Raw genomic sequence first — 14757 nt, forward strand, 5'->3', positions numbered from 1 at the left:
TATTCCAAGTTAGATATTTGTAATCCATCTATAGTATTCAATCTATATTTCTGTTGTCTGAATGTAAAGATCACTCCTTCTGAAACATCCCATCTAAATTGAATTTTGCGTTGCTTAAGTTTTTCTGTAAGGAAAGCATATTCTTTTCTCTTACGTAAAAGTCTAATAGGAATTTCTTTCATCACCAGTATTTCCTTACCATCAATTTTAAAGGTATTTTTAAAGTGTTGCTGTAATACCATATCTCTGGTCGTCTTCTTTATAAAATGAACAAGCACATCTCTTGGAATTTTATTCATTGTTGCATATCTGGAATTAATTCTATACACTTTGTCTATTTCAAATTCCATCCGATCTTCATTCAAATCCAGAAATTTTACTAGAGCATTAACAATTTTATCTCTGATGTCTTCACCTGTTTCCTCAGGAATTGCACGGAATCTCAAACAATGTTCTTTATTTCTCATTTCAGTCACAGCCATATAGTCCAAGTTTTTTTCTAATTCCAGATTTAATATATCTATTCTATTCTCCAAGATTTGTACCTTTTCTTTAGTGTTTTTTGCATCCTCCTTTATTTGCCCAATTGTCCCTTTAATCTCATCCACTTGTGTTTTAATATATTTTTTTATATCTGTCAATTCAGTTTTCATATCCTGTTTTATATCATTAATCCCTTCCATTATTATTTGAAACATATCTGGGGGTGTAGCCCCTTCCTGTGGATCAGTAGAACCTCTTCGCTCCCGGGCCTTAGTTGCTTTTTTAGTTGTCATTTTCAAGAGAAGCCTTTAATTTCTGATATTAATCACTATTCCAAAACCTAGAGGCAGTCTATTTCTTTTTTTTCCCCTCCACCAACAAAAAAGTTAATATTCCAGGCCTGTTATTGAAATCCAGCCAGCACAGCACAGTTCTTATCTACATCCAAGAATGCAAAACAATTCTGGTTCCCAACACCAAGCAATTAGTAACATATACGCACAGCAGATTCGTCCAAAAAGAAATAGTCCAAAGAGAAAAATAGTCCAAAATATAATAATTACCTCTCATCCGTTTTTAAACTTTAAAACTCCAAATTCAGGCCAGCTTTTTGTCGTAAAAAAAGTATATAAGTTGTTTACATTTTCTTTCTTCCTTAATTATGTTTAAAAGAGAAAAAGTATGACTCACCCAGGTTTCTCAGTTGCTGATTTGTAAACAAATCCCTTTTATTGTAGTAATTTAAGCCGAATGATAAGATTTAGACAGAAGTAGGCTCGCTGGTTAAGAACGTTTTTTTTTTAAGAAGAAAAAAAAAAACGCTTCGCTTTTTTCCAGTACAGCTTGCGTGGAAATCCTGACTCCGTCTTCAGCCGATCGGCATGCCTTCTTATCTCAGGGATTTCCTGATCAAATCCAGCCGCCGACAGCTCAACGAAGTCTTGTGGAAAATCTGATCGGTTCTCCTATACCTTGGAGAACATTTAAGCCAGTCCAAGATTCCTCTTGGCTGGCTTTTAACCTGAAAAAAGCTTCCTCTGAGGCAGAGCTCCCTCAGAGACAACCACCAGCCAGCACTCCTTCCGGGAAGCATCGATATACAGACATTTTCTGATGGCTTGTCTTGTATCTCTCAACGTTTCCTTTAGCATCTAGCTTTTTCTTGAATTTTCTCTTGTAGCCTACAGCTTTCCTTTCTTGAGGAAACTTGGTCAGTGTCCAAGTTTTACTTTTGTGTAGAGCTTCCAGCTCTTCCTTGGCTGGCTGCCTCCACCTCTCAGCTTCAGCTTTGGGTAAGGCTTCAATCTCTTTCCAGGTCTCTGGCTCTGGAGGTAAGCAAGTGTCTCTGGTGGTACACCTTTGTTGGTGCATTCAGAGCGTCTTGGTGCTGGTGCTTCGGCTGCCCCTTCTGGCTCTGTTGCCACTTCTAGCTCAGACTCCTCGCCTTCCTCTGCTGGTGTATTATTGTCATATCTTCTGTGGTGGAAGAATAACTTGGCTACTTTTTCCATTTTGCTGTCATCTGTTTTGTGTGGCACCTCTTCTGGTCGGTGTGCGCACTTTCCTTCATCAAAGTGGACAGCTCTGTATACTCCATCTTGGCCAGTTTTGGGATCTATTACTCGATATCCCTTCTGCATTGAAGAATATCCAATGAATATTACTTCCCTAGCAGTGTTGTCAAGTTTTGATCTCTTTTGTTTTGGGATGTGCACAAAGGCCTTGCACTTGAATACACAAAGGTGAGACACTCTTGGTGTCCTATCATGCCATAGTTCAAATGGTGGTTTGTTGGTTGCAGATGCAGGAAGTTGGGTCTGCAGATAGGTGGCAGTAACCACAGCTTCTCCCTAGTACTTTTGTGGTAACTGTGCATCTTCCAACAAGGAACGAATAATCTGTCAAAGGAATCAGGAACTATACTTCCTGTGTATAGTTTTAAAAATACTTAAAGAATTTTTTATATTTTATTAGGTGGCCTGTACAGCCTGAATCAATTAAAAATCTGTTTTTATAATCATCTTTCCCTTCATCAGATACATGGTAACTAGAAGCCTTTGTTTTTGCCTTTTCAGACTGTCTTTGTTTAAAGTCAGGCTTTGCTCCTGTCTGACATCTATTGCAATCTCTTTGAAGATGATTTGGAGATTTCCACTTAAAACAGAGCTTCCTTCTGTGTTCTGTGCCCTCCTGTGGATTTCGACAATGACTCATGTCTCTATTCTTTGTTTGTTTGTTTTCCCTGCCCATAGTAAGATTTGCCTTCTCAGACAGAGTTTCTTCCTGTCTCTCTTTAAAATCCTGGTCCTTCAAATATGATATAATCTGATTCATATTCTGGTCTGTCTGTTGTAGCACATAAGCAGTTAATTTATGACGCTCGTGGAGAGAGCTCAGGAGTAATGCTTTGTCCATCTCATCATCAGTTTTTCTTCCCAATCTCTCCAGTTCTCAGAGCAGTTCTGTGAACCTTTCTAGATGTGTATTGAGACTGTCTGCCTCTCTCAGAGCAAACAATTCCTCGTAAAGGTACATTACATGATTTTTAGACTTTCTGTCATATATTTCTTCTAGCTTCTGCCACATTTCTTTCACATTCTTACATCCTATGCAAATATTTAGTGTTTCATCTGATAATGCAGAAATAAGAGATTTCACTTTTGCATGCTTATGTCTCCAGGATGCTGTAGCAGTTTCATTCTCTGCCAAGAGTTCAGGATCGGTCAGGATTTTCATACAGATCTTTTCCTTCCAGGAGTGCAGTCATTCAAAGACTCCAAACCGCATAATTGTCCTTCTCCAACCTTGGGATGCTTTTCTTAAGTGTTGATTCTCCAGGCATGGCTTTCCTATCTTTTGTTCTGCTTTTCTTTCTCTAGCCTAGTCTCCTTTTTCGATCTCTTTGTAAATCACACACAGTATTTAGCCTTTTTAGCTTTTAGGCAAAACTTGCAATTCAACTTAGCTTACTGGGCCACCATAGCCCTTTGTTATGTAAATTTGTATAGATATTAGAAGAGATTGTCAACGGTCTGAGATGCATGTGTGCCAGTTTACCTAAGTGGCGGCTTTTACCCTGCATTGAGATCACTGAGTCTTAAGATTTAGTAAAATAAGAAAAGCTACTTTATTTATAGAAATACATGGTAGATTGGAAAGGCATACCTAGTTCTAACTAACTAAGTTGGAGGCGCAACACCCAGGTTTAGGAGTTGCCCTCATGGCTCAGGAGGCAGAGAGCAGAGGCAAAGGTGTCTCCTCTCTCTCGGACAGTCGAAGAAGAGAAGAAGGAAAGGGCAGAAGGAGGAGGAGCAGATTAGCTTCCCTAAGCATATCAGTCTAACGACAGAAGGAAGTCAGTCAGAGGATCACAGGTAAAGGTAGTCAAGCCTAGCCATCTGGAGGACCCTGACTCTGTCTCCCTTCTGGAACATAAACAAAAGAACAAAACAGGAGTTGCTCTTGTCCCACTTCCAACAGTATCCAACTTTAGTCTAACTCAGAGCAGACTCGTTAAAATTAATGAACATGACTAACTTAGGGCTCATCCAGACCATACTAAAAATCCACATTTGCCTTATTGGAATTGTCTGCTGGTAGTCCAAACCTGACTGCTTTGTACTTTCTTTGTGCTACAGTAAAACTATTACCTCATCCATACTTGTAGGTGTGCCCTTTTTTGTTTACAACTCCCAGCTTCTTCCCCTCCCAGCACAAGAAGTATTGCTAATTGGTTCAGATCAGAAAGGAGAGGGGTGAGGGAGCTAATGGGAACCCAACAGAAGCAGGAGGTATGGAAGGAAATAGAACCACACACACAGGATAGTTTGAGGCAAAATGTGGGAAAGCAGTGATTGGAGGCCATCATATTGGAGAATTAATGGAGGGGATTACATTGCAAATTACACTGATGTATAGGTGAGCGCTTAGGTCTGTTAATTTAAATGGGTCTGCTCTGAGTAAACCTTAGTTGAATACAACCCTGAATATTTTACATATTTATATCATGTTTTATTTATATACTGCTTTTTTGGCTCAAAGGTCCACAAAGTGGTGAACAGAATATTAATACAAACACCCACAATAAAAGTACAATAAATAAAGATGCAATAAATAAAAAATAGCAAAATCACCACTCGCCCAATCACATTGGATATACATTCATGAGGTGCATTCATGTTCTTTCCACAGATGCAGCTTCATTAGCTAGGTTAACTTACATTGCTGTTGTTGTTGTTATGTGCCTTCAAGCTGATTACGACTTATGGTGACCCTATGGATCAGCAACCTCCAATAGCATCTGTTATAAACCACCCTGTTCAGATCTTCTAAGTTCAGGTCTGTAGCTTCCTTTATGGAATCAATCCATCTCTTGTTTGGCCTTCCTTTTTTTCTACTCCTTTCTGTTTTTCCCAGCATTATTGTCTTTTTTAATGAATCATGTCTTTTCATTATGTGTCCAAAGCAGAGCTTGGAAAAGTTACTTTTTAAAACTACAACCCATCAGCCCAATCCAGTGGCCATGCTGTTTCATCATTTTAACTTCTAGTGATAGTTCTGGTTTAATTTGTTCTAACACACAATTATTTGTCTTTTTAGCAGTCCATGGTATGCACAAAGCTCTCCTCCAACACCACATTTCAAATGAGTTTATTTTCCTCTTACCCACTTTTTTCACTGTCCAACTTTCACACCCATACACAGAAATCAGGAATATGATGGTCTGAATGATCCTGAGTTTACTGTTTAGTGATATATCTTTGCATTTGAGGACCTTTTCTAGTTCTCTCATACCTGCCCTCCCCAGTCCTAGCCTTCTTCTAATTTCTTGACTATTATCTCCATTTTGATTAATGACTGTGTGTAGGTATTGATAATCCTTAACAAGTTGAATGTCCTCATTGTCAACTTTGAAGTTACATAAATCTTCTGTTATCATTACTTTAGTCTTCTTGACGTTCAGCTGTAGTCCTGCTTTTGTGCTTTCCTCTTTAACTTTCATCAGCAATTGTTTCAAATCTTTACTGCTTTCTGCTAGTAGTATGGTATCGTTTGTGTATCTTAAATTATTGATATTTCTCCCTCCAATTTTCACACCTCCATCATGGTCCAATCCCCTTTCTGTGTGATATGTTCTGCATATAGATTGAATAAATAGGGTGATAAAATACCCCCATCCCGCACCCTTTCCAATGGGGAACCAATCGGTTTCCCCTTATTTTGTCCTTAACTTACATTCCTAGCTGGTTCAAGGAGCAAGCGCATCTGAAAACAATCACCTGGGCTCACCCCCAGCACAGCTGAAAGGGTAGATTCCGTTTGATGTTGCCCCACCAGGGCTGGCCAGCTACTTGTAACCCACTGCCCACAACAGCTTCCAAATAAATAGGCTTCCCCCTGGAAACAGCTATAGCTCTGGCAAAATTCTAACTCTTGCTCTTCATGGGTGGGGCTAGCTGGCCAAACTTTATGCAAAGTAAGGCTTCAGTATTTAGCTATGCACTGCAACATTTAACTGTACAAACATTCCACTGACGTTTGAGCGATTAACACAGAGAATCACAGATTCAGAAAGGGATCACAGGATACTCATGTGATGTTCTTTCTGAACTCAGGATATCCTAACTATAAAGCATTCCTATTGAATGCAAACCTCAAACTCCTTTCAAAAACTTTCATGGAAGGAAACTCCACGCACTCCCTTGTCAGTGTTTCTTTAATTATTTTCCAATTATTAGAAAGTCCTTGCTAATGAATCAGCTTCTGTGCTATGCAAAGGCCATGCTGCTTATCTTGTCAATGGAAATGGTTGCCTCTCTGCTTTTAGGCATGCTTTTACATTTTCAAGGCTTCAAGGGCATGTCCCCTTAACTCTCTCTCTCTTCTCTCTCTGAGTGAGATGTGTCGTCTCAATCCTGTGGTTTCTCTACAGGATTTGTCTTCTCTATCATCTATACCCATTTCCATTTTTGCAGACTTCGGGCTCATCCAGACGACTGCAACATGTGTGACACGCCCGCTATGTGTGTTCATTATTTTTTCGGTCGTCCAAATGATATCTCGCGCTGTTATGCATTTTTGCGGGTTAAATCCACTCCTTGCAATACCGGCAAAAATGCGATTTGCTGTTTAAAATCGGGAATCATCCGCTGTGCCTTCAGGAGGTAGGATACAATACCGTGGACTTTACAGCTGATGGGTGGTTCTTGGGCATTTCCCCCTTGCCTCTTCTCCTCATTCCAGCCAATCACATATCTGCACTTTTGCGCATGTGCGAGAATAAGCCCGGGAAAATTGGACCAATCATCGCAATGGTAGGGTGTTGGGGGGGGTCTGCAACTACTGCGCAGATGCATTTTATCTTTTGCCAGCCTGCAAACTGGGTGGCCACTCTGGGTGAGATCTGCAATGTACAGCAAGCGAGAAAGGGGCTGCTGGTCGGTTTCACGCCTGCCTATGGAAAGCTTTGTCAATTTCATTCTACTCCCTGGGGTTTTTGTTTCAAATCATTTCACCTTGGGAAGGAAAGGGAGAAGGAGGGGTGTGTGACATGTTTCTTGCTTTTTTGGAGAAATAAGTGCAATTGCCAGCATGTGTATCTCCTTAGAGACTGGAGAACCATAGAGAATGAAATTGACAAACCCCAGCGAGTAGAATGAAATTGACAAAGCTTTCCGGAGGCAGGCATGAAACCGACCAGCAGCCCCTTTCTTGTTTGTATTTGCGATATTACGCTTAAACGAATGTATGCTTTTCTGCCTTTATGGATATTTAAGGAGATACACATGCTGGCAATTGCACTTATTTCTCCAAAAAAGCAAGAAACATGTCACCCCCCCTTCTCCCTTTCCTTCTGTGGTGAGAACTCCTTTACAGCCATATTGTGCTTTGTTGCAAAGGGGGAGAGGAGCATACATCATTTTTTTGCTGACCAATTGGTTGATAGGGGGAGGTTTTAGAGGAGGAGCTTGGAAAAAGCGAAAAGAATGTAGGGGTCTTACCGCTGCGTGTGCGGGTGCAAAAAAGCATTTTTTTAAATTGGGAAAGAGCGAACTAAAAGGCAAAGTGAGGACTATCAGATGACAAACCGAATATGGAAACCGTGGATTATCCCGCTCCGTTTGGATAAGCCCTTCCTCTCAATCCACTCCAATTTGTCAATGTTTTGAAAAATTGAGTCCAGAACAACCACAACAAAACCTGTATCCTGGACGTGGCACTTAGTGGACCAGATCATTAAGAATTTCCCTTATAATCACATTGACTTTCTGTCATAGTTGTCTGGTGTTGCCTTTTGATCACACTCCATGTTTTTTCTGGTCCTTAATCATCCTCTCTGATAAGTATCTGTTTCCACGTGTTATTTTGAGAGCTCCAGTTCCCGTTTCTTTTCATACTGGCGTGATCATGCAGAAAGGCAAATGGCCATAGTGCAGAACACATGTAGGAAAGAAAATTTCCATTCTTGTTTCAACCTCTGAGGATTTACATTATGAAAGACGGTGCATTTTAAAATGAATATAATTCAGGCTAATCATGGCCTATATGACAGAATTTATGGTGCACATGCTAGAATTATATGTGGCAAAAGCCAGAGTGCATTTCAGCAAGAGAGAGCTACATCAGATTCAGTAAACTAATTAAGGCTTGATTAGAAATGGGCAAACCTATCAATTTCAGTTTCTCTGTTTCTAATTTTTCCAGTGAAGTAGATTCAGTTCTCCATATTTTCATATCAGCTTGCAATTTAAAAAATCCTCATGGAAATGTATCAGCATTTTAGTGCAAATTTCTCAAAACCTACACATTTCATATGCAATTGTGTCTGACACAGAGCTTGGAAAAGTTACTTTTTTGAACTACATCTCCCATCAGCCCAATGCAGTGGCCATGCTGGCTGGGACTGGTGGGAGTTGTAGTTCAAAAAAGTAACTTTTCCAAGCTCTGGTCTGACATACACATTTTTGCAACAAGTTTTCTCTAATATTTATATTTTCGCTAATATAATGCATTTTTGTATGTTATTTTCATGAATATATGCATTTTTACGCACACTTTACCTCAATACATGCATTTCTGTATACATTAGTTGGCTGGAGAATGGCATTGCCAGATTCAGAGAAGTGCAAATTCTGAAGAATGGCTGTATTTCAGAAAGTGTGAATTAGGTAGATTTGTCTTTAAATGTAGTCTGTAGGGGTGATGTATGTGTTCTTCCCCTATAAGAGGTGTCATATTGGTTAAGGAAGTTACTCTACTGTAGGGATTAAAAGATCTGTCAATTTCAATTCTCTCAATTTCTCATTTTTTCCAATATGAAATTCAGTTCTCCACATTTCTGCTGTAATTTGTATGTATGTTTTTTTAAAAATTCTCATGAAAATTCTCCAGCATTTCTCCTAATAAACTCATTTTTGTAGCAGTTTTGACTATTGTACAGATTTTTGCAAGCCATTTCTCATGTTATTTTGTTTATTTATTATTTATTATTTTATTTATATCCCTCCCTTCCTCCGAGTATATTTATTTTTATGCACACTTTCCCACTAATATATGTATTTTTGTAAACACTGTGTGGTTGGCAAACTCTATCAAAAAATTCAAATATGTGCAAATTTTGAAGGATGGTTGTGTTTTGGTTCTCATATTGTTTCAGAAAGTGGATTTGATAGATTCGGCTTCAAATGTGAACTGAATCAAAATTCTCACTCATTCCTATTTACTGACAAATCATCTTCATGAAGGCTACCTGTGATGTACAGAGCACACTATGATCTCTTCAGTGTCCAGTTAGATAATATAATAATAATAATAATAAACTTTATTTCTACCCCACCCTTTTTCCAATAGGACAGAGCAGCTTACAACTAAAAACACCACCATTAAAACATAGAGAGTATATTATTAAAAAAGAATTAAACTATGAGAAAAATTAAAACCATAAAATATAGGTTAAAAACAGCGGACAATTTAAAATAATAAAATCATATAATGTAATCACCAAACCTATGACACTTACTCCTGGTCGTTCTCTATCCGAAATGCCCATTGAAATAAAACAGTCTTTACTTGTCGCTGGAAAGACGGCAAGGAGGGAGCTGATCGCACCTCACTCGGAAGGGAGTTCCACAGCCTAGGGGCGGCCACCGAGAAGGCCCTATCTTGTGTCCGCATCATATGTGCTTGCGAAGGTGTGGGGAACACAAGAAGGGCCTCACCTGAAGATCTCAAATCCCAGACAGGCTCATGTAGGGAGATACAATCTGTCAAATAATCTGGACCTGAGCCATATAGGGCTTTGTAGGTCAAAACCAGCACTTTGAATTGTGACCGGAAACAAATTGGCAGCCAGTGGAGCTGTTGTAACAGGGGAGTTGTATGGTCCCTATAACCAGCCCCAGTTAGCCTCTGGCTGCAGCTCTTTGTACCAATTTAAGTTTCCGAACAGTCTTCAAAGGCAGCCCCACGTAGAGCACGTTACAGTAGTCTAAGCGGGATGTAACCAAGGCATGCATCACCCTAGTCAGATCAGGCAGCTCCAGGAACGGGCGCAGCTGGTGCACCAGTTTTAATTGGGCAAATGTGCTCCTGGATACAGCAGCAATCTGGGCCTCCAAATTCAAAGCTGAGTCCAGGAGTACACCCAAACTGCGAACCTGAGACTTCAGGGGGAGTGCGACCCCATCCAGCACCGGTTGAATCCCTATTCCCTGATCTGCCCTCCGACTGACCAGGAGTACCTCTGTTTTGTCAGGATTTAATCTCAACTTGTTTGCCCTCATCCAGTCCATCACTGATGCCAGACACTGGTTTAGGGCCTGTACGGCTTCCTTGGCTTCAGGTGGAAAAGAGAAATAGAGTTGAGTGTCATCAGCATACTGATGGCACCGAACCCCAAAACCCCGGACAACCTCTCCCAGCGGTTTCATGTAGATGTTGAATAACATGGGGGACAAAACGGAACCCTTAGGGACCCCATAGGTCAATGGCCAAGGGGTCGAGCAGGAGTCCCCCAGTACCACCTTCTGGGTTCGTTCCTCCAGGAAGGATTGGAGCCACTGTAACACAGTGCCCCCAAGTCCCATCTCGGCAAGGTGGCCCAGAAGGATACCATGACTGATGGTATCGAAAGCCGCTGAGAGGTCCAGTAGAACCAGCAGAAACACACTCCCCCTGTCCAGTTCTCTGCGTAGGTCATCCACCAAGGCGACCAAAGCCGTCTCTGTCCCATAGCCAGGCCTGAAACCAGATTGAAATGGATCCAGATAATCCGTATCATCCAGGAATCTCTGGAGTTGGGTGACCACCACACGCTCTATTATCTTGCTTAAAAATGGAATATTGGAGACTGGCCGGTAGTTACCTAGTAAAGAGGGATCCAGGGAGGGCTTTTTCAGCAGTGGTCTTATAACTGCCTCCTTTAAGCATGATGGAATTCTGCCTTGTTGTAGAGAGGCATTAACTACTCCCCTAACCCAATCGACCAGTCCCCCTCTGGTACTTCTAATGAGCCAGGAAGGGCAAGGGTCCAGTACACACGTGGTGGCACGCGCCGGTCCAAGGATCTTGTCCACATCCTCGGGTAGAACAAGTTGAAAAGAATCCATTTTAATTGGACAAACAAAGTTATGTCTCTGGTTGGTTTCACAGCACACATAATATTAATTGTCTAGCTTACTTTCATGCAAGTGTCCCCATCCTGCAATTTGGCATTTGTGATTATCTGGAAAGGACATTCCGTTTTCTGGCAGGCAGATTGGTCGAACAAATTGGGACTTCACTGCACAACGTTGTTTGGCCTTCTTCAGCTTAACTAAAACTGCAGGAAGAAAAATTAAAGCAGTTATACACAGGGGATGGGAGATAACAATGTTAATAACCCTTCAATCCTCTCCTAATTTGGATTCTTCAATCTAACCAAGGAAGACAGACAAATAAAAATGTTGCTGCATTATTGCATACCAAACCAAATGCTGTTGTTTCTCATTTGTAAAAAGGTAGGTTTACGATGATGTGGGAAATGTTGATTTTCCAAACATTTATTCTGGATTTGGATGCATGGGAGGAATCAGATTTGAAAGAAAAACCCTGTGCCCTTCCTCATTTGAATTACTGAGAGATTGATTGTTTGCCTCAACCAAAGCTTAGAGGAACAGAATGGCTTTTAACAGCTTTATTTTATGTATGTAAGAGCCATACAAACCAGACACCTGCTTCCAAGTCTTCTTATATCATGAGATTACATCACAGGCATCTGAATAGTTCATAAAATAAGAGCTTTCAGGTGGGGGCACTATTGCTATTTTAATAGGAAGAGTTTCTAGGTGTCAGTCTCCAGATAAGGTGGAGAAACAGCCACAGAACCCATAAAATGATCACAAAAAGTACAAGTAGTAAAAGATAAATGCACCCTCCATTGAAAAATGGCTGTAAAGGATCTGGATACAGTCTATATTGTGGATCACCAGCCCCTGCAATCACTAGGTTGGTGACCTGTGTGTAGATTTTTTAAAAAATTCCAACAAAATTCTACAGTATATCCTATTACAAAATAGTGTGCTTCAGACCTAGAACCTACCAATACTATACAAGAAGAGAGAGATGAATATTTTGTAAATTACTTTGATGTTCAGAAAAGCTATTATTGGCCCTTGTTTGATTATGCTGTGAAAATGGCTGAGGACTTGCTGGAGCAGAAAGGGCCCTGCCCCCTTGTACCTCAGTTGGTTTGGAAGGATGTTTGTGGGAAAGAAGTGGCAGGGATAGCTTCTCTGCCCACCTAGTGGCCCATCCTACTTGCTTGTTTGTTGCCTCCTGGGCATGTTTTGCAGGGGGTAGGAAGAGGCAATGGGGATTGCCACATTAACTCAACTGGTTGTTGCCCACCAGCATGTGGAGCTGGTGTCAGGCACTTCCCTTGCCTATGGAACGGCTTTTTCTGAATGTGATTGAGGGATATACTTGGGCAAAAAGAGTGAAGGGGAGAGATGTATGGGGGGTGCTTAGGTATTGCTCGCAGGCTACTCATAGGCATCTAATTGGCCACTGAGAAGAGGATGCTAGACTAGATGGGCCATTGGCCTGATCCAGGAGGCTCTTCTTGTGCTCTTATGCTTTTAAATGTATGAGGTGTACACAGCCTCTCTCGCTTTCTCCCCCCTTGCTTTCTTGCCTCTTTGTATTTTTATGATTAATCTAAAAAGGTATCTCGAAGAACTCAAAGGAATTTATTAATTAATTAATTTTTAAGAATATAAAAGGAAATGTATATTATTCATTTTATTTTGTAACAATTATGGGTATACTCTTCTTACTGTATTAAGATGTTCTTTATATGAAATCCTTGATATTATCAACAATAATATTTTTTAAAAGATCACAGCAAGTGACTATGGAGTGGTTCTCACAGACATGTCCTTCACTTGATCACACATTGAGTGAAGAGCTTTCATAAGCCACGATATAGGGTACATCTTGTTTCATCTGTCGCTTTTAGTCAAAAAAGCACTTTGTTACTAGCGATGGATGGAACCATAAGGTTCTGCTCAAAAAGGTTTTAGCAGAATGAATCCATTGTGATGTGCCAAAACTTTAGAGTGGATTGCAGCATCCAGAATGAATCCTGCAGTCTACTCTGGGCATATACAGTGAGGTCTAGCTATACTTTCAGACTTCTAATGGATTGAGGGGATGGCAATACGAGGGAGAGAAACTATTTGTCACCAAGGGAGGCTATTTCCACCTGCCTTGCCCTCCAACCCTGGAATCCTTCAAAAGGGAGTTGCTTTCTGGAGAAGGACTATGAGGGGAGAGAGACTCTGTTTGTCATCAGGGAAGGCTGTTTCCACCTGCCTTGCCCCACCCTCCAGCCCTGGAAGCCTTCAAAAGCAGCTTCTTTCAGAAGACTTTCTGGCCCTTTTGGTTGAGCTATGGGGGTTGGGGGGATGCAAGAGATTTTTATATCAGCGTGGGGGTTAGTTTTTAAATATTTTTGCCTTGGCTTTGTTGTTGAGCTTTATGCTCATTTATACTTTGATGTATATATATATATTTCTTAATGTAGTTATACTTTTTATTATGTGTTGTGCTACAGCACCTGGACTGTTTGTGTGAACCGCTTTGAGCACATGTGTATTTGTAGAAAATGCGGTATATAAATAAATTGAAGAATAATAATCATAACATCATCGCCCATTTGCTGTACCTCAATTAGCACACTTGAAAAAAAGTAGGAACAAGAAAAATGCTCACCTATATCATTTTCAGTTGGGTTGTATACTGTGTAGTCGGGAAACATGAAGTACTTCTCCACATAAAATCCTTGAGTAACATCTGTTGTTACATTAAAAAAATGCTGCCCCAAAACAACCCGAATAGTTGACTTCAGTGGGCTGAAGAGGAAACATGATGATGATATTGTTAAGGTATAGAATAGCTGCTTCTTTGCCATTGACTAGCCTGTTGAGGCTAGACTACTCATAGGCTTCACCTCAACATACATCTCATGAATGTAAGAATAGGTGCAGATGCAGAAGACTCTGGTCAGTCTGGTAAAAAAACAAAAACACCCAAACTAGAACCAGGAGTTGGAAAGGAAAGACATGGTTTCAACTTCCTATTCTGCCATGAAGCTCCCGGGATGACTTTGGGCAGCTCACACACTCTCAGCCTAATTTGCCTCACAGGGATGTTGCAAGAATAAATGGAGAGAATACCAATTATCCAAAGACCAACCCAAATTATCTTTGCATTTTGACAAATTGGTAGGGCAATACAATATCTTAGAGAGGTCAGGTCTCCTGCTCCCCTGGTGCATTCACTATAGCTGCCCAATTTCCCTGCTTTTTAAAGTTTGACAGAAATATCTGTGGGCTATAGGTGTATTCTTAAACCGCAAGGTTTTTTGCCTATTAGTAAATTTTGCTGCTTTTTAATCCAGGAGGCAAGAAATGGGATCCTGTGCAAGTTTGCTGAGAATGGATTGATCATTTGCATGCTTATTGAGTTCAGTGGGATTTACTCCCCTGCAATCATACTTCGGATAGGTGAAACTGACCACAGGGGATGGGGTGGGGGAGGGGAGCAGGCAGGTGGGGAGGGGGGAGAAGGGCAGGTTTGATCATTTGCATGTTTATTGAGTTCAGTGGTATTTACTCCCATGCAATCATGCTTAGGATAGGTAAAACTGACTGGGGGGGAGGGAGGGGGTGGGCTGGAGGGGGCAGGGGAGGAGGAAGAAGGAAGAGGGAAGGGGAGGAGGGAGGGAGAGGAGGG

The 14757-nt window shown here is 40.8% G+C and overlaps 1 protein-coding gene across 3 annotated transcripts in view; it reads right to left on the reverse strand.

The window, feature by feature from the left end:
* HGFAC (HGF activator) overlaps nucleotides 1-14757 on the reverse strand; it is a 58694-nt gene that overhangs the window by 10168 nt on the left and 33769 nt on the right. For all 3 annotated transcript variants that reach the window (XM_061584594.1, XM_061584593.1, XM_061584595.1), the window contains 2 exons: nucleotides 13735-13874; nucleotides 11162-11302 (listed from right to left, as the gene is read on the reverse strand). In XM_061584594.1, coding sequence (XP_061440578.1) covers nucleotides 11162-11302; nucleotides 13735-13874 — 281 coding nt within the window. The remainder of the gene's footprint in view (nucleotides 1-11161; nucleotides 11303-13734; nucleotides 13875-14757) is intronic.

This window comes from Rhineura floridana, chromosome 9 (genome assembly GCF_030035675.1).
Source record: "Rhineura floridana isolate rRhiFlo1 chromosome 9, rRhiFlo1.hap2, whole genome shotgun sequence".
Lineage (NCBI taxonomy): Eukaryota > Metazoa > Chordata > Lepidosauria > Squamata > Rhineuridae > Rhineura > Rhineura floridana.